This window comes from Carassius carassius, chromosome 15 (genome assembly GCF_963082965.1).
Source record: "Carassius carassius chromosome 15, fCarCar2.1, whole genome shotgun sequence".
Taxonomy (NCBI): Eukaryota; Metazoa; Chordata; class Actinopteri; order Cypriniformes; family Cyprinidae; genus Carassius; species Carassius carassius.
The window spans coordinates 11,628,171-11,653,059 of record NC_081769.1 but is presented as its reverse complement, the minus strand read 5'-3'; the positions used below and the strand labels follow the sequence as shown (position 1 = coordinate 11,653,059).

Below are 24,889 nucleotides of genomic sequence, written 5' to 3'. Positions count from 1 at the left end.
GTTTGAATCATTACATTTCAAAGTATTAATCATACAGTTTCAGGAACAAGTGTAAATATGTTTTAGCTTTTATTGTGACTAATTAATGCCATGGCCTGCTGTTTAGATTTATTACTAATTTGCCGTGTCCCAGAGCATTCCATAAGTTTGATCATGTCAACACTGCACAGACCTTTCTCATATTGGTGCAGCATGCACTGCAGGTATGCCTTTATATAACTAGAGTAATAATTAACTATATCAACTATGTTTTGTGTTTTTCTTGGCCTAGCATTTACTTTTGAAATGTTTTCCCTAAGGGATTGTATAATAATTACAAAGACATGGTATGTCATGGTAAAACATACTCAAATACTCTTTATACTTTATTTACAGCTATGTTTTTTGTTTGTTTTTGTAGCCTTTGTAGTTAAATTCAATAATAATAATAATAGAGTAATAATAACAATAACTTTTATTTTCTTATTATTATTATTAATAATTGAAAATATAAAAACAAAAATAATCTCATACGTAGAGCAGTTTAAGAATAAAAACAAAAGTTGGTAACATATTTGTTGAAACCTAAATATTTTATTTTTAAGTATATACACTACAACTTCTGAACAGCAGATCAGCATATTAGAATGATTTTTGAAGGATCATGTGACACTGAAGACTGGAGTAATGAACCTGGAAATTTAGCTTCAATCACAGGAATAAATTATATTTGAAAATGTATTCGAATAGAAAGCAGTTATTTTAAATAGCAAAAGTATTTAATATCACAGTTTTTGCGGTTTCTTTTTTTTTTCTTTTTTTTTGGATCAAATAAATGCAAATAAATGCATTATGCTTTAGCATTAACATTTTTATAATCAGGTGCATGTATTAATAATTGTGACACAGTCACACTGTGATTATAATTTTTTTTATTTTACCTTTTTTGATGCAATAACATGAGGAGTACCAAATTTCATGGGTTATATCTTTCGTTTGCTAGCTATATTGCATTATGCTCTTTAACAGTGTAGCAATCAGTAGGTAGATTATACTTGCAATGTTAATTGCATTGTTCATTTGAATGCATACTGTATATAGAACAAAGCTTTATAACTCACCAACAATACATTTATAATGCAATATACATACAGGCTTGATTAAGTGCTATTCAAATGCTGGAAATGCACAAGGTAATTTCAAGTCCAAGGAAGTCTTATTAATGCACTAAACATGACATGTGGGAGCGATTACTGCCTGACTGCGTTCTTTGTGTCCAGTTTACACTGAGCTGGTCTGATGGCAGGTCATTGTGTACGGTTGCTCTTAGTTTGTTGTTTGGTCTGGTGTTGAGTGTCATGGCACCAGGGTCAATCCATGTTGGTGGACGCAAAACTCTGTTATCGAGTGTGAAGCACCCTGTCCTGGGAGCTTAGACCAGCAGCTGTCTAACTTGGTCTTTAATGAGTGTTTACCCATGTAAATAAACCTTGCTAAGCAGGTTAATTCATTTGTGATGGCCATTGAACTATGAAAGGGACATAATGTGATGTCTCTCAAATGTGGTATATACAATAAGTGATAAATATTCTGTTCAGTGAGATTTTTAGTTGTCTCTATTACATTTGTCATCCATAGCAACATGGCAACAATTTAATTCTGCTCATTCTTTCTTTACACTGGATGTTTTTGAATAATAGGAATTGTCTAAATATGTTAAAACATTTATAAATATATAAAATATTATTTATCTTTCTTATATATATTTATATATATATATATATATTTTTTTTTCGGATTACATAGCTTTCCCAAAATAGCCAACCAGAGGGGAAAAAAATCATTATAATTTTTTGCAAGAAATCAATGCTTTTTATTCAACAACGATGCATTAAATTGATCAAAACTGACAGTAAAGACATTTACAATGTTACAAAAGATTTCTATTAAAAATATATAAAGCATCACTACTGTTTTAAACATTAATGTTGAGGATTAATGTTTCATGAGCACCAAATAAGACTAAAAATGCAGCTGTGCCATCAGGGGATAAATTACATTTAACAAAAAAGTTACTTTAAATTGTAATATTGTTGTTGTGAAATTTAAATACCATTTATTTTATAAACCATTTATTTTATAAAAGTAATTTGAAGCATTTATGCTTTAAGCCGTTAAATCAAATGGTGTTTAAAATCATAAGAAATGTTATAATTTAAGTGACCCTTCTATCTGATATTTAGTTAGTATGGAAAGCTTAAGAGAGAGTATGATTTTCAACATTATGATTTTTTTTTTTATATTGATTTTGGTGGTTGAATTATTAAACACTATTAAAGGCTGTGCTCTAACTTTTAGGACTTGGTTTCATTTGTTTGCAGGAACAATAAGAATTGTTCTTAAATGAGAATATTCTCACACAGCAATACCATCGCTGTACTTTGATATGCATTGGGTGGGTTTGTTAGGTTTACTATTCAGCCATATCCTATCAACCATTGTTGTAGTGTGACTCACAGTTCATAACAACATCTGCAGGGCTAAGTTTAACCTATACAGTACAATATAATGAAACCACGCACCAAACTATAGCTTCTCCATAAATATTTTCATCCTTGATCAAATAATATCACAGAAAATGTTCTGTATTATTGGCAAAATAGATTGTTTAAGAGAAGAATACAGTATGGAGCTAATGTGTGTTTAAATGAGTCCTGCTCCAGGAATGTTTCAGTGTGGTTTATAGCTGGGTGTTGGATTCAGGTGCTGAACTGAGTGTGACGCAGATGGAAATGTCTGCTTTGCATTTGATTCTTTAACACTTACTTCGCTCAAAGAGTTCTTTTTTTTTTTACTTTTTGAACAGTTGAAAGCATTATCATGCCGTCTAGTGTCCATCTCACCAGCAGTACAGCAAATATGTAACTGTAGTGTTTGTGTATTGTTTATTGCCCTAATGAAAAAGTGTTTAATTGTCAAAATACTTTCTTTTCTATACTTAATATATTATGCATTTAATTTATTTATTTATTTTAAATGGCTATAAGTTAAGCCATCTGTGAGTTAGATTCCCTTAAAAGTGTTAACACTGAGGCTTCATAACAAAAATTATGGGAGTTCCCATTATGCATATTTAGTTTATGATTGCTCATTGTTATATGTAAAATGGGGATTTCATCTTTGGACCGCATCATTGCACAATCATATTTTAAAGTTTGCAGTTGTATTATATTGTACTAAATATAGTTTGCTTCGAACATGCACGCAGGGTGGATCTGTTTGATGTGACTATAATAAATCCACTGAGATATTTATGAGCTGGAAAATGCTGACCTGTTGATAATGAGAGAATATGATGGTGCTAATGGTAGTGTTTCCCTGGAGAAGAGATCTGTTAGAGCAAAGATTAGATTCTGGAAGAAAGTTAGTTAGACCATGTGAACATTGTGACCTGGAAAAGAGCCAAAACATTGGTTTAATGTAAAATCATCTCATGTAGGTCATTATTTAATCATTTTTTATTCATTGGGATTTTTGAATCAATACAAAGAAAATCAAAGTCATGTCATCACTTGTAAAAAATGTAGTGCATTAATTGTATTGAATGCATGAAATGTATTTAAATTCAAATACAAAAATGAAGCAAAAAGGCCATTTAAGAGTACTTAATTAATGAAATTACATACCTGTATAAAGATTGGCTCAGAAAATGACTAAACTTAATAATATGTTTACTTTTAATTGCAGTTAATATGCAGTTAAGTGTTTGAAAACATATTTGGTAATGTTATATTCATTTAAAGTATATATATATTTTTTTTTATATAAAGTGCTCTTTTTAAAAGTATGCTCAAGTTTACTACTTTTTTGCAGGTAATAAATATCCCTATGTGTTCTGAGCATGTATTCACCTCTTATGTTTCATATTGGTACTTTGTGTTTTAACACAGTGTACCTTTAACTTGGAAATGTTTATTAGTTTGCCATATTAATTTTTTTATTCCTCTGTTCCTATAGTTCTATGTGCTGACCGAGTGGGCCAGATGACTAAGACGTATAATGATATAGATGCTGTGACACGTCTCCTGGAGGAGGTATGCCATGGGAAGTGAGAGGAAGTCCTTGCAGTCATTTAAAAATAAAAAATAGGGTGGAGGTATTTTTGGTGTAAAGTGTGGCCCACATGTTGTGATATAGGTCTTTCAGTGTACCATAATAGTTCATGATTACATAAATATCATCCACAGTCCTGATGATGTTACCATATGTTTTTGAGAGATACTAGATATAATATCCAGGATCCTGTAAAATGTAGTCACTGAATGTTTCAAGCTATTCAAAAAATGAACACAGACTAAGGAATTGTTTGATTGTGAGCCAAACAGAGAACATATAGGGTCATTTTGTGTTCCTCAATTCAGAAAGAGCGGGATTTGGAGTTGGCTGCTCGTATAGGTCAGTCTCTGCTGAAAAAGAACAAAACCCTCAGCGAGAGGAACACCTTCCTGGAGGAGCAGGTGGAGCACATACGAGAAGAGGTAAGAGAAGAAAACCAAAAAGTGAGACAAGCCTGTTGGATAATGTCTTTTTTTTCTTTAGAAATTTTGTGCTGAAGTTACACTGGAATAAATAACTTTAAAGGGGTCATATGATGCGATTTTAAATTTCCCTTTCTCTTTGGAGTGTTACAAGCTCTTGGTACGTAAAGAAGATCTGTAGTTGCAAAATTGCAAAGGCTAAAGGCTCAAAAAACCACTCCCCCCCTAAAACTGCTCATTCAAACATGGCCCCACATGTCTACATCACTATGTGGAAATATTTGCGTAATGCTGCCCAAAGGTTCTCGTAAAAGAAAGAAGGCGTGGTTTCAGTAACCGCAGTTAGTGTTGAAGCAGCCATGTCACAGAGATGCTGTGTGTATCTAGGCGAAAGCAAAAGCACTTTATTTGGCCTTCTGAAAGTAGTCGCATTTAGGAAAAGATTACTTACAACAGAACATCAATGCATTTTATGAACAACCGTTTCGTGAACCTAGGAGAGGAGGTAATTCTGACTCTTGTTTAATTTTAATTCGTGTGTCCGTCTGTCTGTCTGTCTGTCTATGTGTGTGTGAGAGAGAGAGAGAGAGAGAGAGAGAGAGAGAGCGATAGACGGTCACACAGTGGAGTCAGCTGTCTTAAACGTCCATGGCTTGTGTACTGCAAACATATACAAGCTTCATCAGTCTGTCTGTCCTGGGTCTCTGTTCCCCTTTCAGGCTTGAACTGATGGTAAACTAAGGACATAATTAACTGTCTTTACTTTTATTTTGAAAGAAGCAGCTCACAATTATGGAAAGGGCTGTTAGATTTCCGACAAGTGCTTGCGGTGTTCGGCCAATCACAAAGCTGTGAGTCAGTTGGCCAATCACAGCAGACTGCGCTTGTCGGAATGAGGGACTTTGTAGAAAACGATGTGTTTGAAAGAGGCCTACACTAATATACATTATTTGAAAAAGAATGTGTGTTTTTTTTTTAATTGAAGCATGTCAACATATTCTGTTACACCAAATACTCAAAATAATGATCTTTAAAAAAAAGCATTATATGTCCCATTTAACCCAAAGAATATTGTCCCAATAAAAAGTTTTTTTTTAGGACGATATGGTTCTAAAGTATTATTATGTGTAAAGAACATTCATTTTTTTAGCAGCATAAAACAGATTTAATCTAAAAACATTTTTATATAAAACTACAGACTATTTGAGTATACAGTTATTGTTGCATGCATAGGCTGTGAGTGTTTGTATGCTTCCATGCAGGTGTCTCAACTGCGTCATGATCTCTCAATGAAGGATGAGCTCCTGCAGTTCTACACAAGTGCAGCTGAGGAGAGTGATGGAGAATCTGCTTCTACCACACCGTGAGTCCATGTATTAAAGGGATAATTCACCTAAAAATTATAATTCTGTCATGAATTACTCGCCCTCATGTCGTTCCAAACCTGTAAGACCTTTGATCGTCTTCGAAACTCAAAGTAAGATATTTTTGATGAATTCCGAGAGCTCTCTGACCCTCCCATAGACAGCAAGGATCCTTACACGATCAAGGCTCAGAAACATAGCAAGGATATCGTTAAAATAATCCATGTGACATCAGTGGTTCAACCGTAATTTTACGAAGCTACGTGAATACTTTTTGTGCACTAAGAAAACTAAAACTATGACCCTATGGCGCGCTTTTGGAGAGTATCACATACATAAACAACATATTCTGTTTTGTGTCAGCAGCACCATACACTGATATGTTGCATACATTGTTTATGTATGTGATACTCTCCAAATTTGTTGAATAAAGTCATAATTTTAGTTTTCTTTGTACTAGTTATTTTCAGTGATTTCCATGTTCTAAAGTAAGCACATCTGTCTATGATTTTTTTTTTCTTTGCAGTATTCGCAGAAATGACTCGTCTTTCACAATCCCGAATTACCTCCCTCTGGATTCACTACAAAAGAAACTCAAAGACCTGGAGGAAGAGAACATCGTCCTGCGATCAGAGGTGAGAGAGTGAGGCCTGACCTCACATCCTTCAGCTGCTCAGAAAAATGCTTTGCATAACATTATTCAAAAAAAGCCTCCAATCAAACTTATCAGAGTTTCAGCCTTATATCACATTTCCAAGACAAACACACATGTAACAGCTTCACACTCAGATAAAGATATTTGAACGTTGTGCACTTTAGTCAAATAAAACTTGGAAATACTGTAGTAATAAGAAGAAGAAAATATACACACATCCACATAGATATGTTTTTACTTGAAAAATAACTTTCTACATCCACACCTTCACAAGATCTATTCACAACAAAACATTTTAGAAACTTCCGTAACAATAGATGAATGCATATCATGTGTGTGTGTGTGTGTGTGTTTATAGGCAAATCACTTGGAGACAGAGACCATCTCGTATGAAGAAAAGGAACAACAGCTTGTAAATGACTGTGTTAAAGAGCTCAGTGAGTAGATCCACCTATTACACCATCAACGATCATATTCCCTTGAAATGTAAACTGATATTACATAATCATCCTACAGTAGATAAATTCATGCATGCTATTCATTACCTCATTGTTCCATCCTCGTAGTATAACAGTTTAGTTATTAATGACACGAACTGCACATACTGAGGGGATAATCTATAACTTGCTTTGATTGTGGATTGGGGACTTTCCATGGTTATTGTTTAACAAGGGAGAGTTTGACACATGAAGTCTATCTCTTCCCCCTTAGGAGATGCTAATATACAGATCTCCACGATTGCGGAGGAGCTGGCTAAGAAAACAGAGGATGCATCTCGCCAGCAAGAGGAAATCACACACCTTCTCTCTCAGATCGTCGACCTGCAGAAAAAAGCCAAATCTGTGAGTTACTGTACTGTAGACATGATTAATACATGGATATCTGGTTTCATATTGGTCATATAAAAAAAATTAGTCAATATAACACAAAATAGAATGTTATAAATCTAAAACTATATTAAAGATGTAATCGGTTACAGATTGCAATCTACCCTATTTAAAAATGTAATAAGTAGTGTAACTATTTCAGTTACTTTATCAAAGTAATGTAACAGATTACTGATCGCATTTCTAATCCGTGTTTTCAATTGTTAATCATTTTAAAACATTTCAAGCATGTAGTACTCAACATTGATTACAGTCAGACTTTCTAAATCCTTCAACAGTTTAATAAAGATTTAATTTTAAAGCACAGCTACCACTTTATACTTTCAGATGCTTCTGAGGTTAATACTGATTTAAAATGATATTATGGATAGTTCTGGTTAGGGCTACACGATTATGACAAAAATCATAATTGTCGATTATTCCTTTGAAATTGTAATTGCGATTACTAATGACAATTATCAAAATTTACATTGAATGATGTTTATACCATTGTTTGATTCTGATTGGTTGAGCCACGTTCAAAGCTGTCGTAAATTGCACTACCAACATACACTTTTGTCTGTTATTCGGCAACCTCTTTGTTGGAACCACAGCTGTTTCTGAGGAATTACATTGTTTGGTGGAAGAATACTGTTTTTATTTATATCATTCCACTTTAATTACTCAGTTTTATTCTGTGAAGCCTACCAACTGTGAATATGGAAAACAGCAATAACCCCAGTGAGGCTGTGGTTTACAGTGGTGTTAAGGGTGTTAAGGGTGAAACACTGGCATCTTACAATGTCTTGGAAATAAACAGTTAATCTAAAAAATAAAAAAAAATTAAACAAGCTTTTAAATAGCAGGACAAATTATTTTTAATAGCAGAAGGCATCGTGCACAAGAAAAACAGGCAAAGCAACAAATTAATATTATTCAGTAGATTACAGTTGCTTTTAATTTGTAATTAAATTGTGTAACGACGTTACATATAACTAGTTACTCCCCAACACTGTTTACAAGATGCAACCATTTAACAAAATGTACCAGTTATGGTTTTGAGGAATTCTTCACCTGCTGTTTATTATTATTATTACAGTATTATTATTATTGTTGGTACATTTTAGTAGTAATAATATTAAGATGGTTTTAATATAAATATTATTTATTTGTTTGTTTTTTTATTTAGCTTGACAAATTTTCTGTAGTGTGATATTGTATAAGAACAAAAATAAATGCCACTATGTTCAATATTTATTGCTGCTAAGAAATGTATTAGTCATCGTCTTGACTGTTTTGTCTTTGGTTTTCATTTCAGTTAGTTTGTTGTACTGTCAGTTATAGGAAGCACAGTTCTGTATTGGTAATCAAGTGTAATTATTTGTTATTTGTTCAGTATGCACTCGAAAACGAAGAGCTCACCCTGCATCTGGGAGCTGCTAAAGACGCCCAAAGAGCACTAACAGCGGAGGTAACGTACACTCAAACACTCCAGCATATTCACATACTGTACTGTTATTCGACTAAAATGCCAGCATATGAGAGTTAACAGTGTTGGGTAAGTTACTCAAAAAAAGTAATCCACTACAAATTACTAATTACTGCTCTAAAATTGTAATTTGATTACATTACTGATTACTGCATGTAAAAAGTAATCAGATTACTAATTACTTTACTTTCAAGTTACTTTGAAAACCTATTAAACCTACAAGAAAACACTACAAACTAAGTGAAACTCAGTTCTTTCCGTAATTTAATATTGACTGAAAAATATTACAGAAATATGAAAACAGCAACTTGACTTAAAGATCCAATGCATTTCTATAACTTAACATTCTTAACATAAACTTGCTAAACTCGAATGTTTTTTTAAGTTCATACTCCATATCCGCATAGCATTTATCTAGATACCTTGCAAATGTCTTTCGGTCCTGCAAGGGTACAGAGCTGTCCGTCGCGGGTATCATCGTAAGCAACTCTCTAAATGACTGTGATTCCACAGTCGACAAGGGCAGCATTTCCTCCACCACATACACTGCTACAGCTCTCTTCACCTGTCCAGAAGTTACCTTCCCTCCCGATCTTGAACAAAAATCCAATCTAGCTTGTTTAGACGAGGTTGCACCGCTCTCGTCTCGGGTGTGGGTAACGTTATCCTCCTTGGCGACGAGTTTTGTCGTAGAATGCACTCTGTTCAAATGCTTCAACAAATTGCTGGTCGAGTTAATAGCGGTAGAAAGTTCTTTAGAAATTGCGCACTGTTTGCATTTAACAGCTATATTTTTGTTTTTACGATCACAAAACTCAAAATAATGTTTATATTTCCACTTGAAGAAACAACCACCACACTTGTCGTCTCCGTCCATTTTAACAGCACGAGTTCTCCAGTAATTCATTAAAGCGCATGCTCAATAATTGACGCAGCCGCCCCGAAACGTGATTAGAAATGCATTTTAATTTATTTACTTTCATATTTTTTCTTACCAATACATTTGTAATGCAAGTAACTTAATTTTATTGACATCAGTAACTGTAATCAAATTACATTTATTTTAAATGTAATGAGTTGCATTACTGCGTTGTCATTAAAAAAAGTAATAAGAATACAGTAATGCGTAACGCAGTACTTTGTAACGCGTTATACCCAACTCTGACAGTTAATGATTAACAAAGGTGTGTAGTATTATCCTTTGAATTGCTTGATTTGAATTGAAACACTGATCTGAGTGGTTAAATGAATTTCACTGCTGTTTTCACCTGCTATCAGTCTCTTTACATCAGTCTTTATCTGTTTCTTTCTGTAGCTGAGGGAGCTGGAGGATAAGTATGCTGAATGTATGGAGATGCTTCATGAAGCTCAGGAGGAACTGAAGAACTTCAGGAATAAAACACTGCCTCTCAGTACACCGCGACGATTCCACTCGCTCGGTCTCTTCCCCATGGTGAGAAATAATTTAATGTATTATTCATTTTTACAAATTGTTCACTTAGTATGTACTAAACATTAAGCAATACACTAGTATACTAAATATAGTAATATACTAATGCACATACATTATCACTGGCTAATGGCGAGTTTGTGCCATGTGTGTAACAGGACTCTTTAGCTGCTGAAATTGAAGGCACCATGAGGAAAGAGATTCAAATGTCTGATCCAGACGTAGAGGAACAAAGGTGTGTTAGTGTGTCATTTCCTGTGTCTCTTATCCTGCATGAGTTATGAGTTGAATGCTGAGTCAGTTTCAGAGGGATATAAAATATATTCTAATCTCTGTTACAAGGCATTTTATGTTTCATTTTTTAAAGATCTGAGTTGAGAACAGAATGGTTTAGGTTCCAATCTTCTAAGGATGACACTAAGGCTATCAAAAATAAATAAATAAATAAATAAATACAATTTCAAATAATCATTCGAATTTAAATCCACATTTGAATGCAATGCAATGAATGCAAAAACGTTGCATTAGAATTTTAGGTGTGCGTTAAGGAGGCAGCCTTATCAATGGCACACGAGATGTGATGACGATGTAAGTGTCATTGCATTATAATGTTTTTGTTAGCCTGTCTAGCTGAAGCTACTAAATTTGGCGCTGCTGCGTTGTAAATTACTAATATTGCGGGACAAGACAACATCAATGCAGAGAAGATCTTGTTTACATCACATATTATGCATTTTCTAGAGGGACATCTATCAACGTCTCACACAAAAGAGCTGCAGGTTTAGGAAGCCATGTAAAATTAATGCAAGTTCAACTTTGAAAAAACATATCTCGAGACGTTATGGCAGGGTTTTCCCCATCCCACTGCAACTCGTGTTTGAAAAATGAAAAATGTACTGATTGGCTTTCATGATGCTGTTTTGTTTATATTTTTTTAAGCAACTAAATTAATTATAATTGGTTTATAAACATTATATTAAACATTATGCACTTTTTTCACAGATAGCCATGTTATCTAGTGCTTTGAATAAACGTGCATTAGTAATTTTATCCTCGATGCGCCCTCTTGTGGCCTCGGGAGAAAAGCCAAAAGCTTTTCTTCGCACTAATTGTACACTGCCCTATGCACAAACTTGTCTTCTCCTTTTGTTCAGGTTGCACCCTAAACGTGTCTTTGAGACGGTGCGTAATATCAACCAGACTGTTCGGCAGCGCTCCATGGGCCCGTCCCCTATGAACATCCCGGGGTCCAATCAGACATCCAGTGTAAATTCCAGGCGTTCTAGTTGTCTGAGCACACCCAGATCGAGCATGTATGGAGGGGATGGTGTTGAAATGGACAACCGCACTACCAGTATGCTGATGGAAACCCAGTCAAATCAGGATGGGTAAGAGCAGCAAACGTGGTTTTAAACCATACATGTTTAAGCAGTATGATAGAAATGCGTTGTGTGTGTGTTTGCTTAACTACTGTTTGTTGACCAATTTTTGTTTGGGGCTTGGTAAATGCACCAAATGCATCTAAAATACTATAAAAACATATTGTAAACTCGTGAAATATTGTTATAGTTAAAAAATAAAAAACTAATTTTTTTTTTCTTTGGAGAAAAAACAAACAAACAAAAAAAACTTTTGAACTAGCGTATATGCACTACCGGTTAAAAGTTTGGAATAGTTACTAATTTAATAAATGGCTGATGAAAGGTTCATATTTTGGTTTTGGGAGCCCCAATAACAGGTTGACATGCATGCAAGGTCAACTTACTTGCTCAACAACTCCCAAACGTTTGCTCAACGATTCATTTTTCCAAACCTCTCATCTGCGTGATGCTAATCAGCGGTGATTGGTCCGATTGGTCTTATTGTCATTATATCATGCCTGAACCGCTCCATAAGTGAAACCTAGTGGCAAAGAATTAATTTGTTCATTCAGAGCAATGCGAAAAGACCAACAAGTGGGCAGGCAATATGCTAATTTTCATGTTGACTTCAAAATGAAACCGCTTGGAATTCATTTAAAAAACAACTCGTTTCAGTGATTCAGAGTCAACTCTCTTTTGAAAGACAAGAACTTTATACACAGTGTACTTTCAGATTTAAAGGATGTTTTCATTCACTTAGAGCTTTGTGAAAGGTCATTTTCAAAAATCCATAACAGTGGCAATTTAAAACAATAGAAATAGTTACATTTAGGGATGTATGCGGGGTGGGCGGTGTAAGTTCTTTATTAGTGGACATTGGACCACACTGTATTGTTGGATTTTCTTATCTGTAATATTTGTTGCAGCTCTGATGACTCCAACAGAAAGCCTGGCATGCCTGGCACACCCGGCTCCCGTGACCTGGAGGCGGCACTGCGACGTCTTTCCCTTCGACGGGACAACTACATTAGCGAGCGACGTTTCTTTGAGGAGGAGAGAGAACGTAAACTCAACGCCCTGGCAGAAGAGAAGAGCGACTTGTACGGGGAGAGAGATGGTGGTAGTGGCAGTGAAGACGGCGGCCCCCTCACTCCGGCAGACAGCATCATGTCTCTGGGAACCCTACACTCGGTTTACTCCATCTACAGCACCCGATCCTACCTGCCGGAGAAACTCCAGATTGTCAAGCCTCTGGAAGGTGACCGAGCCCAGTCCAGGCCTTTCACCCTCTTATTGTTTGATGCTCTGTGTGCATTAATGCAATCTACACAGCACTCCTTCTATTCCAGACACACACAACCTCGCTGCTGGTTTGAGATTTAGACACCTCACACTATATATACTGTGCACACTACTGGTCAAAGGTTTGGAATGAAGAAGATTTGTTTTATGTTTTTAAGTAGTCTCTTATGCTCACCAAGGCTGTGTTTATCAGAAATTAATTACCATTAATTTTCAGCTACCATTACTGAAATCATCAGTGTCACATGATCCTTTAGAAATTAATCTTATATGCCGAGGGGTGGGGGGAGGCTGCTTAAAAAATGATTACCAGTGTTGAAAATATTTTTTGCTGGTATTTTTTTTTTTTTTACATATATTTAATGTTAATAATATTAACCATGATGCAATGCCATTCAGATGTTTTGGCAAAGTATGATAAAAAAAAAGAAAAAAGTTATAAATATGAAAGTAATACATTTGTAACCCCAGACCACAAAACCAGCCTTAAGTGTATTTTTTTTTTGAAAGCCTGAATAAGCTTTCCATTGATGTATGGTTTGTTAGGATAGGACAATATCTGGCCAAGATGCAACTATTTGAAAAAAAATAAATAAATACTGAGAAAATCTCCTTTAAAGTTGTCTAAATTAAGTTCTTAGCAATGTATATTACTAATCAAAATGTAGTTCTGATATATTTACTGTAGGAAATTTACAAAATATCTTCATGGAACTTGATATTTACTTAATATCCTAATGATTTTTGGCATAAAAAAAAATTGTCTATAATTTTGACCCATACAATTTTTATTATTTTAAATTTTTTTTGCCTGTTGCTAAAAATATACCCCAGCGACTTAAGACTGGTTTTGTGGTCCAGAGTCACATTTATAATGTTACAAAAGATTTCTATAGCAATTAAAAAACACTGTAACGTTTCTAATTTAACATATTTTCACAATATTAATGGTTTTACTGTATATTTACTGGTTTTACTGATCATATAAATGGAGTCTTGCTGAGCATAAGCATATCTTTCACTTTTTTTGTGAGGTCTATTATCACGTCAACAACAGGGTCATTGAATTCATTTAGTTTCAAATATCACTGCTGCAACAGATTGTAAACTTTTTTTTTATTTTTTATATTAGATATCTGTTAACTGTAAGCCAGTCACAGCCTTATGATTCATATTCATATGTCTAGTGACCTCTGCTGGTTATAGTTAAAAGATAAACTAAGCAATGTGACATGGCTTACTCAATAGTAACGCTTATTAGGAATTGCAGAAAACTCAAAAACATGTTGACATTATCAACGCTCTGATTTTGTTAACATCTTTGAGTATGTTTTAAAACAGGATGTCTAATAGATTAGCTCCAGAGAAAGCATTTTTGAGGGATAGAAAAAAATGTAATTCTGTCATCTTTTCCTCACCCGTATCGCATTCACAACCTGTATGACTTTCCTCCTTCTGCAGAACACACAAGATCATATTTTAAAGTATCTTGGTAACCAATTTATGACTTTGATTGTATGGACAAAAAGAGGCATTTTCTTTCTAAATATTTTATTTTGTGTTCCACAGAAAAAAAGAAAGTCATACTGGTTTGGAACAACATGAATTTTCATTTTTTGGGTGAACTATACATTATATTATATCTGTTTTAGACATGTGCCGGTATTTGGTAATGCAATATATCACGGTAATTGATATGCATGCACAATATTGTTATTGTGGGCACTTCTAAATACTGTGTATAATTATATAAAACAAATTATTCAGAATTTGGGATGTATTTTAAGAATACTTATCCCATCAACTGGTCAAAATGCACAACACCGCGGTATGCTGATTGAAAAACACGTGTGCGCTCTGATGTAAACAAGAACCCATGAGAAGCACATGGGAACGCATGAGAGACGCACTGAATGAAAGCACATTCACTCTCTTACAGCAGATGCCGCTAAACTGCAGAGAATCCAGCCGTTACCCTGGAAACCCCATAAATAAAGCAGCTGCACTACTTTCTAAAATGTATTTAACATTACTGTAAATAGTTTATTGTGTACTGAATGAATTTTTTTATGATCATGTTATCAGTTAAATATGCATCTGCTAAAAATCTGAACACATACTGTATATAATATAATATAATACTGAGTAATCTGTTATTATAATTTTAGCCCTAAAATGTATAATAATGCAGACATGCCTTAAATTACAAAGTTTCGCATATCAGTTCTAAACATTGAAACTGTCTTGTATCTCTTGATATTACAGAGTTGCAAAAGTTTTTCTGGGCTAGCCGCTTTAGCAGCATTTAAAATACTGAACAGAAACCCAGTAAAATCATGTCATGAAGTGTTCATTCTTACCTCGTTTCTTTTAGAATGCAACAAATGCTCATTTGAAAATGTTTATGTCGCACTTGATGCATGTCACCTTGCACTCATGATCTCAGTCTTCTGTATGTTATGTGGCATTTTTTTAAGTTTGTATCTGATCTCCACTCTTGTTTTCTCTGCTTGTCAGGTTCGGCCACTCTGCACGCATGGCAGCTGCTCGCTCAGCCCCACCTGGGCAACCTCCTGGACACACGGCCGGGTGTCGTGACCAAGGGCTTTCGACCGCTAGAGCTGGACCTGGAGGAGGAGTACCAATTCACCGACCTGGAGGAAGATGAGCCAGGACAGCATTCCCAATCCCCCATCTCTACCTCTTGCCTGGGTTCTTTGCCTTGTTCACCTGCTTTGCGTCGACCTCATGCCAACAATCCTGATAACCAGGAAGAGCAGCCCAGAGAAAATGGAGGGACCCCTGGAGTGGGGCCAGATCAAATGGAGGCTGGAGAGGAGGAGGTCTCATCTGGTGAGGGACCCTCATAACCCCACTAACCCTCCGGACAGGCTTAGGGGAGAGGGAACATAAAGCCTCACTATAAAACAGATGATGCCCTAGTGGAGTTCCCATAAACCACAGTTGTATTGTTCCTTTGAGGGCCTAGGATGAGCTGGTTCTCTCCTTGTTCAGCTGCAGACACACACCCACTGCACATCATCCACTCACCCTGAAGACAGCTGCCATATTCTTTTGAGTATAGTCTTTTTTTTTACTGTCATTCTGTCTGTGACCTGTCAGTCATCTCTCTGGCTCCTTGTGTTGGAAACAATGAGAATTGAGCCTTTGGAAACTCTGGAATGATATTTAATAATAATATTTTTGAATAAAAAAAAAATTGCAATTGAATTGTAATTTAATTAATTACAACACAATTGAATAACATAATTCAAAAACATAATGAAAAAAAATAGATTTAAATACAATTTACATATTAAATTATAATATGTAATATGCATCATGTATTGTAGTAACAGGAAATCTGAATTATCCTAAAATATGCTTTATTTCTATTTATTTTATATGTATTCATTCATTTCTTTCTTTAGATAATTTTATACATTTATGTACTTTTTTTGTAGACCAAGACATGGTCTTGACAGGCTTTCATTTATCCTTTAACAATTCACACCAAATCACTGATATTATATAAATTGGTAAATCTACTCTAAGATACTTATACTTACAAATATGAGTATAATAATATGTGATCATTAGTACGAGCTTCCAGACTCGATTTTCATTTTCAGCACTAGTTCATTTCTGAAAGTTCTGAAATCTCTCTTCTTACCTGCATTGCCAGAACACTGTGTCAGAGAGTTTAAGGCCTGGAGGGTAAACAACATTTATTTACTCACTCTCTCCACACACTTGTCCCCTGATAAAACCTTATGCGAGTTTTAGGCTGGTGCCTATCCTGAGAGCACAGAGTGTGATGTTGGATACTAAACTGTACAACACACAGTACACAGTGTGTTGTACAGTATACAGTACACAACCCTGGATTCATTTAACACACATCATCACACATTCCCAACAGGAGCCCCAGCATGTAAATAACATCCAGCTAGAGTTCTGAGTGTGTTTAACGGATAATGTTACACTGTTCTATTAAAAACGTGGAGGTGTGAGCCACTGTCATGTGAGTGAACCGACTCTTACGTCACTGGAAAGAGGTCACACTGACACCACATGTAGACAAAAACGCATTCCACATGCTTTCAAAGTCAGGCTTGTCTACTACACAAACACAGAAAGCCACAATATAAAGTGTTAGACGCAATGCTCACAAACCTTCTGTGAATATCAGATGACTTGTGTTCACTTGTAAATAGCTTAGATCATTTAGACAATTGTTTTTGTTTAGTTTAGTTTGTTTTTTTTGTCTTGTGCTTTTGTTTTAATTTTGTTTGTTCATTTTGGTTTTGTTTTGCTTTGTTTTTGTTTTGTTAGTTTTTTAGTTTAGTTTGTTTTCTTTTTCTTGTGCTTTTGTTTTGTTTTGTTTTGAAGAATTGCTTTAATCATAACTGAGAACTGCCAGCTGTTACATGCTTTAGCTTGTCTGTAATAATTGAATTCATCATTTGATCTTCCCACTTTCCCACTGTTCTCTCCTGCTGCGTGAAGCCATTTAAAACTGCATCAGGATCATATCATATTAATAAAACGTCATGATTTGTATGTAAAGATAATAATTTAAGCCCAATAATAGCTTGCATTATGCCACATTACATTGCTTTAGCTCTCCTCAGATCCTGAAGCAGTTTTAACTACCTCTGTGTGTTTATATACTGTAAGTGTGTTTGTGGCGTTTTGTACTGATGTTTGTCTCTCCTTTCTTGCTCTCCCCAGTGCATTTCCCTGGTAAATGTATGTCTCACACCAGCTCCACGTACACCTTCACCACCTGTAGGATCCTGCACCCTACTGATGAACTCACCAGAGTCACACCCAGGTAAATACTGTGTGCTCTTTTCACAATACCATCTTAAGAACTTGTTAGTATATATTATTTTATGGATCATATCAGACATTTTGGGTAAATACATTGTCAGAAATATGTAAAAATTGTACCTTTAGGATTACAGCTTGTCACTGGAGCAGTACCCTTATATCTACCTCTGAAAGGTACCACTATGAACCTTTTAGGGGTAAATAAAGTACAGAGTTATCCCTTTGATGGCACTGTACTAAGCAAAAACACAAAACCAAAAATCAAAGGTCAAGCAAAAATTGGACAAAAAATCTATTCCTTTATGAAATCTGCTGACTTCCAAATGATGATTAATAGAAGGAATATCGGATGGAGAAGCAAACTTTGGAACCGTAAAGTAACAAATAGGACACCCTATGGTTTATTGGACATTTTTGAAATCTGTAAATCTGTCTGTAAGGGTTACAGACAAATAGCTTGTCTCTATAGCAAACATACTGTACAGCTGTGTGACTGGCTCTCTGCAGGTCATATGACGAGGATGATGAGGCGGCTCTCTTTCATGTTGTTCTGGTGGCGGGTTTAGAGCAGACTCACTGAGCAGAGCCCCCTGGGGGTGAGGAGGAATAGTGCTGATCAGACCTTGTGTCATGGGAGTGTGCTGTTCTCTAACCAAACACAAACCACTCTTAACTGACCCGAAGGATTTTCTCAACCTAACACCAGAACTTTTTTGAGGAAGACTTTATGCACTATGACGTAACAAATGTTTGTGTAAATAACACACACTGTGTATGAATCTATGATTATGTATTGTAAATTAATAATATAATATACAGTATACTACTTTCTTAATACTTTAATTTACTGTAGAATGCTTGAAGGAACCGAATGATAACAGAACCATGATGTGTCTAATCAAACAACTTAACAATATATTAATACTGTAAGGTTTGATGTCAGCAGGATCTTAATTTATAATCAAAACAATATATATATATGTGTGTGTGTGTGTGTGTGTGAGAGAAGGGAGAGAGAATGTATGAATAAATATAGTAGTAGTATAGTAGTATAATTATTAGTGGTAAGTTTTATTTTTGTAATAATATCAATATTATTTTATAATCATAAAAATGTTGCCCTACAAACAAGTGCAGTAAAGCTTTTTGAAACCATTTTTATCACATTTTAAATTGCAATTGCATTTTTTTATCAGAAAAATCACAATTAGTTTTTTTTCCCATATATGTCTTTTTTCCATTATTATTATTAATTTATTTTTATTTTTTTTTGCAGCCACTATATATTGTATAGAAATTCAAATCTAACCTGCACAATCAAACACCGATTCATCCCAATCAAACTGCAAGCACACTAACCACAAAATTTCCTGCATTTGGATTGACTTTATTGACTGGATTGATTGACTTATAGCACTATTGGAATATTTCAGTTTGTTTAATTGCGTTCACAGAGTTATCAGTGTACTGTGGTTAATATAACTAGATATCTCATATCTAATAAAGCTTCACTTTTTCAGTCTTTTGTCAGGTCCATCACTAGCTTCCTGTGTGATGTCCAACAGCAGTCTGCGCTCGACCCCTGTGTCCACCCCCTGCACGCCTCGTCGCCTCAGCCTGGCGGAGAGTTTCACCAACCTCCGTGACTCAACCAAGACCACCAGTACCTCTCTGGGACTAGTGCGCCTCCTACAGGAGAGAGGTATATCTTCTGCTGTCTATAACCCTCTCAGTTGGGACCGGGCGGACCGAGCCCCTCCACCAGACCCCGGTTCATCGCACACGGTCACCCCCATGCATCCCGGCCTGGACACGCTTCCCTCCACCCCTCCAAACTCCCCCAGCAAGTCCAAACTTACCAGTCTTGTGCTCCCTGTAGACTACAGCCCCTCAGACCCCCCCTATGAAACCTTCCTGGCTTCACGACCAGCCAGCTCGATTCTCAAGGAAGTGCGGGAGGCGGACGAAAGAGCTCGGACAGATACGCAGTGTCAGACTGAAGTCAGTGTGCAGAACTTGAGACTGGTGGACAAGGTGAAGAAGTTTAGCCTGGCTCCCAGAACTTTGACCCCAGGGATCGGAAGGCCGGGACCGTCGTTCGGGGCCCACGCTGTTGTGACTTCCCCTATCGGGGGACTGCCAGTGCTGAACTCAGGGATGAGAAGAAACCGGAGTTACCCAGCTATGGTTGGGGCTAGTATGGCTATGAAGGGCCCGGGGCCTCCCAGCGAGGATCTGCTGTTGGCCCCTGGGCCACCCAGACAAACTAGCCTCAATGGAAAGTGAATGTTGCCTCTCTGTCGTCCCTTTTGCCTTTATTTAAATTTGCATTGATACATTATATCATCCCTGCGACAACTCGAGTGCCTGTTAAGATGATATTTGTATAGATTATTTTGTTATAACAGTTGCTATAACAACTTATTTTTGTCTATTTTCCTTTCCTTCTGACCAACATATACAGAGTGCAATTCATTCAGCATTGTCACATGTCTTGGTATATTCCAAGCTTTTGTCATTCTGTGTAAAAAAATGTAAATTTGGACAATTTGCACTTGTTAGCTGCGAGAAAATTAATGCCCCAAAATGACTTTTAATTTAAGCACTTTTTGAATTCAAAAACTACTCAAGGATAAGTAAGAAAAAAATTTTTTTTTTCTTTGTAAATCTGGTCTTCCGATGTGACATTTCAAAACTGATTAATTTCATGATGCTAGCAAGATAACTGGTAGCACCTTAAAGCTAATGGTAGCCCAGACATTGGTGAACAATGAAGTTTTGTCATTTATTATTCATTTTTAGGTCAGAATTTACTTTTTAATGGCCATTAATTAGTGCTTTAAATCAGCCCCTTTAGTGTGCCAAAAATCTGTAAAACATGCTTTTATAAGCACAAATCTCTTCACGTAGGCCTTTTTTTTCATCTAGTCCATCCAATTAATTAACTGCAGTGTAATGTTAAGTGTCTATAGTGGCTTATTAATGCGTAATATAATAGTAATTACAGTGTAATAACAGAGTTCAACAATTTGACTCTCAATAGAAGGCGCTGTTGACATGAATTGGTGATAATTTGCACATTAGCACAAAGTCTCTGTGCTTTACATCCTCAAAAGTCGACTGACTGAAATACTTCAGAGAGAAAGCGAGACCACGGGGCTGTGAAAGTGCTGCATGAATAATTGCAGCAGGTTTGAACTTGAAAACACAATCATGTTCATGTTAATTCATCTTTTGAAGTCCTTTTGTTGAGACCAACATTTTTTGTAAGTGTATGTGTGGATGTACAGGGCTTACAGTGTGTTGAATTTCAGTATCGAAGACTTGATGGGAAAATTGCACAACTACAATTTCTTTGGTCAAAAGGATGTCAGGTTCAACTGAAAATATATACTGTACATCTGCTGTGGTTTTGGAACCTACTGACTGATGTGTGTCATATGTAAAGCAAGTGAAGTATGTATGGTAAGCTTTAAAGATATCAAGGGTGCAATAGGAATGTATAGTGTCTGAATTGTTTTTTTTTTTTTTTTTTTATGGGACAGACTGTATCGTAATGGCTTTGCCTGCCACAGTATGCACTGACATAAATACTGTAACAATGTGTGATGTTGACTTCCCAATGAAGATATTTAAAGGATATATTATATTTGATATATTGCAGAGGAAGCACATACAGTCGAAAGTGCATGAGTCGTTCTAAAGAAAAGGTCTGTGTTTTCTTTTAGTTGAGGCAAGTTTAATTCATCAGGTGTAAACGTGTGTGTACTGTATGTTTGTGTGTGTGCGCATTTAATCAGCATGACATTTGTTGAATGTGTTTCAGAACCATAGAGGTATCTGCATTGACTGAACATTGATTTCAGTGGTGTGCTTATTTCATCAGATTACTGAAGGGGATGTTTTACTTGTACACTGTAAATGGTAAATATGCAAAGGATTCAAAGATGCTAACTTTTATATATAAAAGCAAAAAAAAATAAAAAAATAAAAATTGAGGTGAAAAAAAATAATGTAAAAATAGAGAAGCGATGACACTGGTGAAAAGTGGAGTTTTGGTTCATGAATTCTAGAAGCTCCCTTTGCAGAGGATCAATAAACCAGTTGTGATAATTTTGTGTCAATTGTCTTATTTTGCATTATTAACTAGATGTTTATTCAAGTACTATAGGTCCATGAATATCCAAAGACATTTTCAACATTCATGATACACTAGCCTTGTTGACCTCAAGAGGGCAGGCTTCACTAACACAATACCAAATCAATCCAGTTCTCATAATCCATCTAGTTTCAGTAGCATATCTGATTCTGTTCCCTACAATCTTCATAACCCAGCAACTCTATAACAGTCTAGTGTAATTCAAACACAGAACATGTCGCAAAGAAACTGCCAGAGCGGTCACAACAAGGAGGTCCATAATATGCCAGTTCATGTTTCTGAATCCATAATTGTTTGATCTTGAGCTAACAGTAACACTTTAGGACCCTTATCTTGTAAATTAGCATGGAGTGAGTAGATGCTTGTGTCCAGACTTCAGCTGACTGATCAACAGACCACTTCCTGTGAAGAATCACCAGCTATATACTAACAATGTGATGATATTCAGATGACATTCTCTAGCTGAAGAGGGTTTCCATAGAAACACTCTACAATTTATTGCAAACACAAATACATCACTTTGTTCCTGCAAGACTGTTCTGAGTGGGCCTATTTTCTCCTCAAATGTTATATAGCTTCATTTTGGCTGTAATTTAGGCCTTTTTAAGGGATGTCCAGATCCGATCACGGGATCGGAAATCGGGCCTAATTACGTGGTTTCAGACTCGATCAGAATCGGACGTTACCTCCCGATCAGGACTCAGATATATATATATATATATATATATATAATAAAGGTGTGAATAAATATAGATTTAAACTAAAAGACAGGATAGTCTGCGCATGATCTGGTGTTTTATTCGGACCCAGTATAAGGAAAGTCAAGTCAAGTCAAGACACCTTTATTTATATAGCGCTTTAAACAAAATACATTGCGTCAAAGCAACTGAACAACATTCATTAGGAAAACAGTGTCAATAATGCAAAATGACAGTTAAAGGGAGTTCATCATTGAATTCAGTGAGGTCATCTCTGTTCAGTTAAATAGTGTCTGTGCTTTTATTTGCAATCAAGTCAACGATATCGCTGTAGATGAAGTGACCCCAACTAAGCAAGCCAGAGGCGACAGCGGCAAGGAACCGAAACTCCATCGGTGACAGAATGGAGAAAAAAACCTTGGGAGAAACCAGGCTCAGTTGGAGGGCCAGTTCTCTTCTGACCGGACGAAACCAGTAGTTCAATTCCAGGCTGCAGCAAAGTCAGATTGTGCAGAAGAATCATCTGTTTCCTGTGGTCTTGTCCTGGTGCTCCTCTGAGACAAGGTCTTTACAGGGGATCTGTATCTGGGGCTCTAGTTGTCCTGGTCTCCACTGTCTTTCAGGGATGTAGAGGTCCTTTCTAGGTGCTGATCCACCATCTGGTCTGGATACATACTGGATCCGGGTGACTGCAGTGACCCTCTGATCTGGATACAGACTGGATCTGGTGGCTATGGTGACCTCGGAACAAGAGAGAAACAGACAAATATTAGCGTAGATGCCATTCTTCTAATGATGTAGCAAGTACAGTACATAGGGTGTTATGTGAAGTGTTCCCGGATCTGGTTTACCTAATTAATGCAGCCTAAAAAATCCTTTAATGGATTTGGATATTAAAAGCATATTAGTATGTTATGTGTATGCCAGGTTAAAGAGATGGGTCTTTAATCTAGATTTAAACTGCAAGAGTGTGTCTGCCTCCCGAACAATGTTAGGTAGGTTATTCCAGAGTTTAGGCGCCAAATATGAAAAGGATCTGCCGCCCGCAGTTGATTTTGATATTCTAGGTATTATCAAATTGCCTGAGTTTTGAGAACGTAGCGGACGGAGAGGATTATAATATAAAAGGAGCTCATTCAAATACTGAGGTGCTAAACCATTCAGGGCTTTATAAGTAATAAGCAATATTTTAAAATCTATACGATGTTTGATAGGGAGCCAGTGCAGTGTTGACAGGACCGGGCTAATATGAAAGTCATATCAGGAAATTCCTAATATGGGCAAAAGCGTCCAGCTATCGCTGTATGAAAAGTTATTTTCACATAAAAACAGAAACTTTTGGAAACACGAAGACATTAATATACGATTACGACAATATATGGCTTTTCAAGTCATCTCCAGCAGGTGATAAATAAAGTGTATGAACAATGCAGTGCTGATTGACATAGCATTTATTACAGTATATAAACTATTCTTCCTTATTATGTGATAAACAGTGTTTGTAGTATATAAACAAATCATTATTATTTGTTATCGTCCAATAGTTATAGATTTTTAAGCCAATTAAAAGCTAGAAATACTACTAGAAATACTACTAGAAAAGTTTCCTATACTACCAGTCAGAAGTTTTTGAACAGTAAGCTTGTTAATGTTGTTTAATTAAAGAAGTCTCTTCTGTTCACCAAGCCTTCATTTATTTGATGAAAAGTACAGCAAAACAGTAACATTTTGAAATATTTTTACTAGCCTATTTAAAATAGCTGTTTTCTATTTGAATATATTTCAAAATGTAATTTATTGTACACCCTGGATCTGTTTTTTTACTCTTCTTTATTCTTTTTTTTATGTATTATAGAAGTATCGGATCAGGACTCGGTATCTGCAGATACTCAAAATCAAATGACTCGGACTCGAGGGCAAAAAAAACCTGATCGGGACATACCTACTTTTTACTCTAAACCAAAACACATTTCAACTTTAACTTCAACAGTCACAATAATTATCTATCTATTAAGGTTTTAACGGTACACATATATGTGAATTGAAAATATTTGCGTGTACCGAACAAATCACTGCATGAGTGGAACTTTCTTTGGAAACTTCTAGTTTATAATATTGTTTCGTTTGATAAGGAAATCAAACAATAAATGTACAATAAAATACTAGTTTTAACGCTAAATAAACATGAATGA

General features: G+C 35.8%; 1 protein-coding gene across 5 annotated transcripts in view; it reads left to right on the top strand.

Moving 5' to 3' along the window:
• trak1a (trafficking protein, kinesin binding 1a) overlaps positions 1 to 20,408 on the top strand; it is a 40,521-nt gene extending 20,113 nt beyond the window's left edge. For 4 of the 5 annotated variants that reach the window (XM_059567367.1, XM_059567364.1, XM_059567366.1 and 1 more), the window contains 14 exons: positions 3,997 to 4,073; positions 4,401 to 4,517; positions 5,780 to 5,880; positions 6,408 to 6,516; positions 6,895 to 6,973; positions 7,248 to 7,378; positions 8,799 to 8,873; positions 10,207 to 10,344; positions 10,500 to 10,576; positions 11,496 to 11,729; positions 12,629 to 12,960; positions 15,522 to 15,857; positions 17,739 to 17,841; positions 19,361 to 20,408. In XM_059567367.1, the coding sequence (XP_059423350.1) occupies positions 4,023 to 4,073; positions 4,401 to 4,517; positions 5,780 to 5,880; positions 6,408 to 6,516; positions 6,895 to 6,973; positions 7,248 to 7,378; positions 8,799 to 8,873; positions 10,207 to 10,344; positions 10,500 to 10,576; positions 11,496 to 11,729; positions 12,629 to 12,960; positions 15,522 to 15,857; positions 17,739 to 17,841; positions 19,361 to 20,126 (2,649 nt within the window). In that variant the 5' untranslated portion in view covers positions 3,997 to 4,022 and the 3' untranslated portion in view covers positions 20,127 to 20,408. Of the gene's footprint in view, positions 1 to 3,996; positions 4,074 to 4,400; positions 4,518 to 5,779; positions 5,881 to 6,407; positions 6,517 to 6,894; positions 6,974 to 7,247; positions 7,379 to 8,798; positions 8,874 to 10,206; positions 10,345 to 10,499; positions 10,577 to 11,495; positions 11,730 to 12,628; positions 12,961 to 15,521; positions 15,858 to 17,738; positions 17,842 to 18,347; positions 18,437 to 19,360 lie in introns of all 5 variants that reach the window. The other variant, XM_059567368.1, reaches the window with a different exon arrangement.
• The last annotated feature ends 4,481 nt before the right edge of the window (positions 20,409 to 24,889 follow it).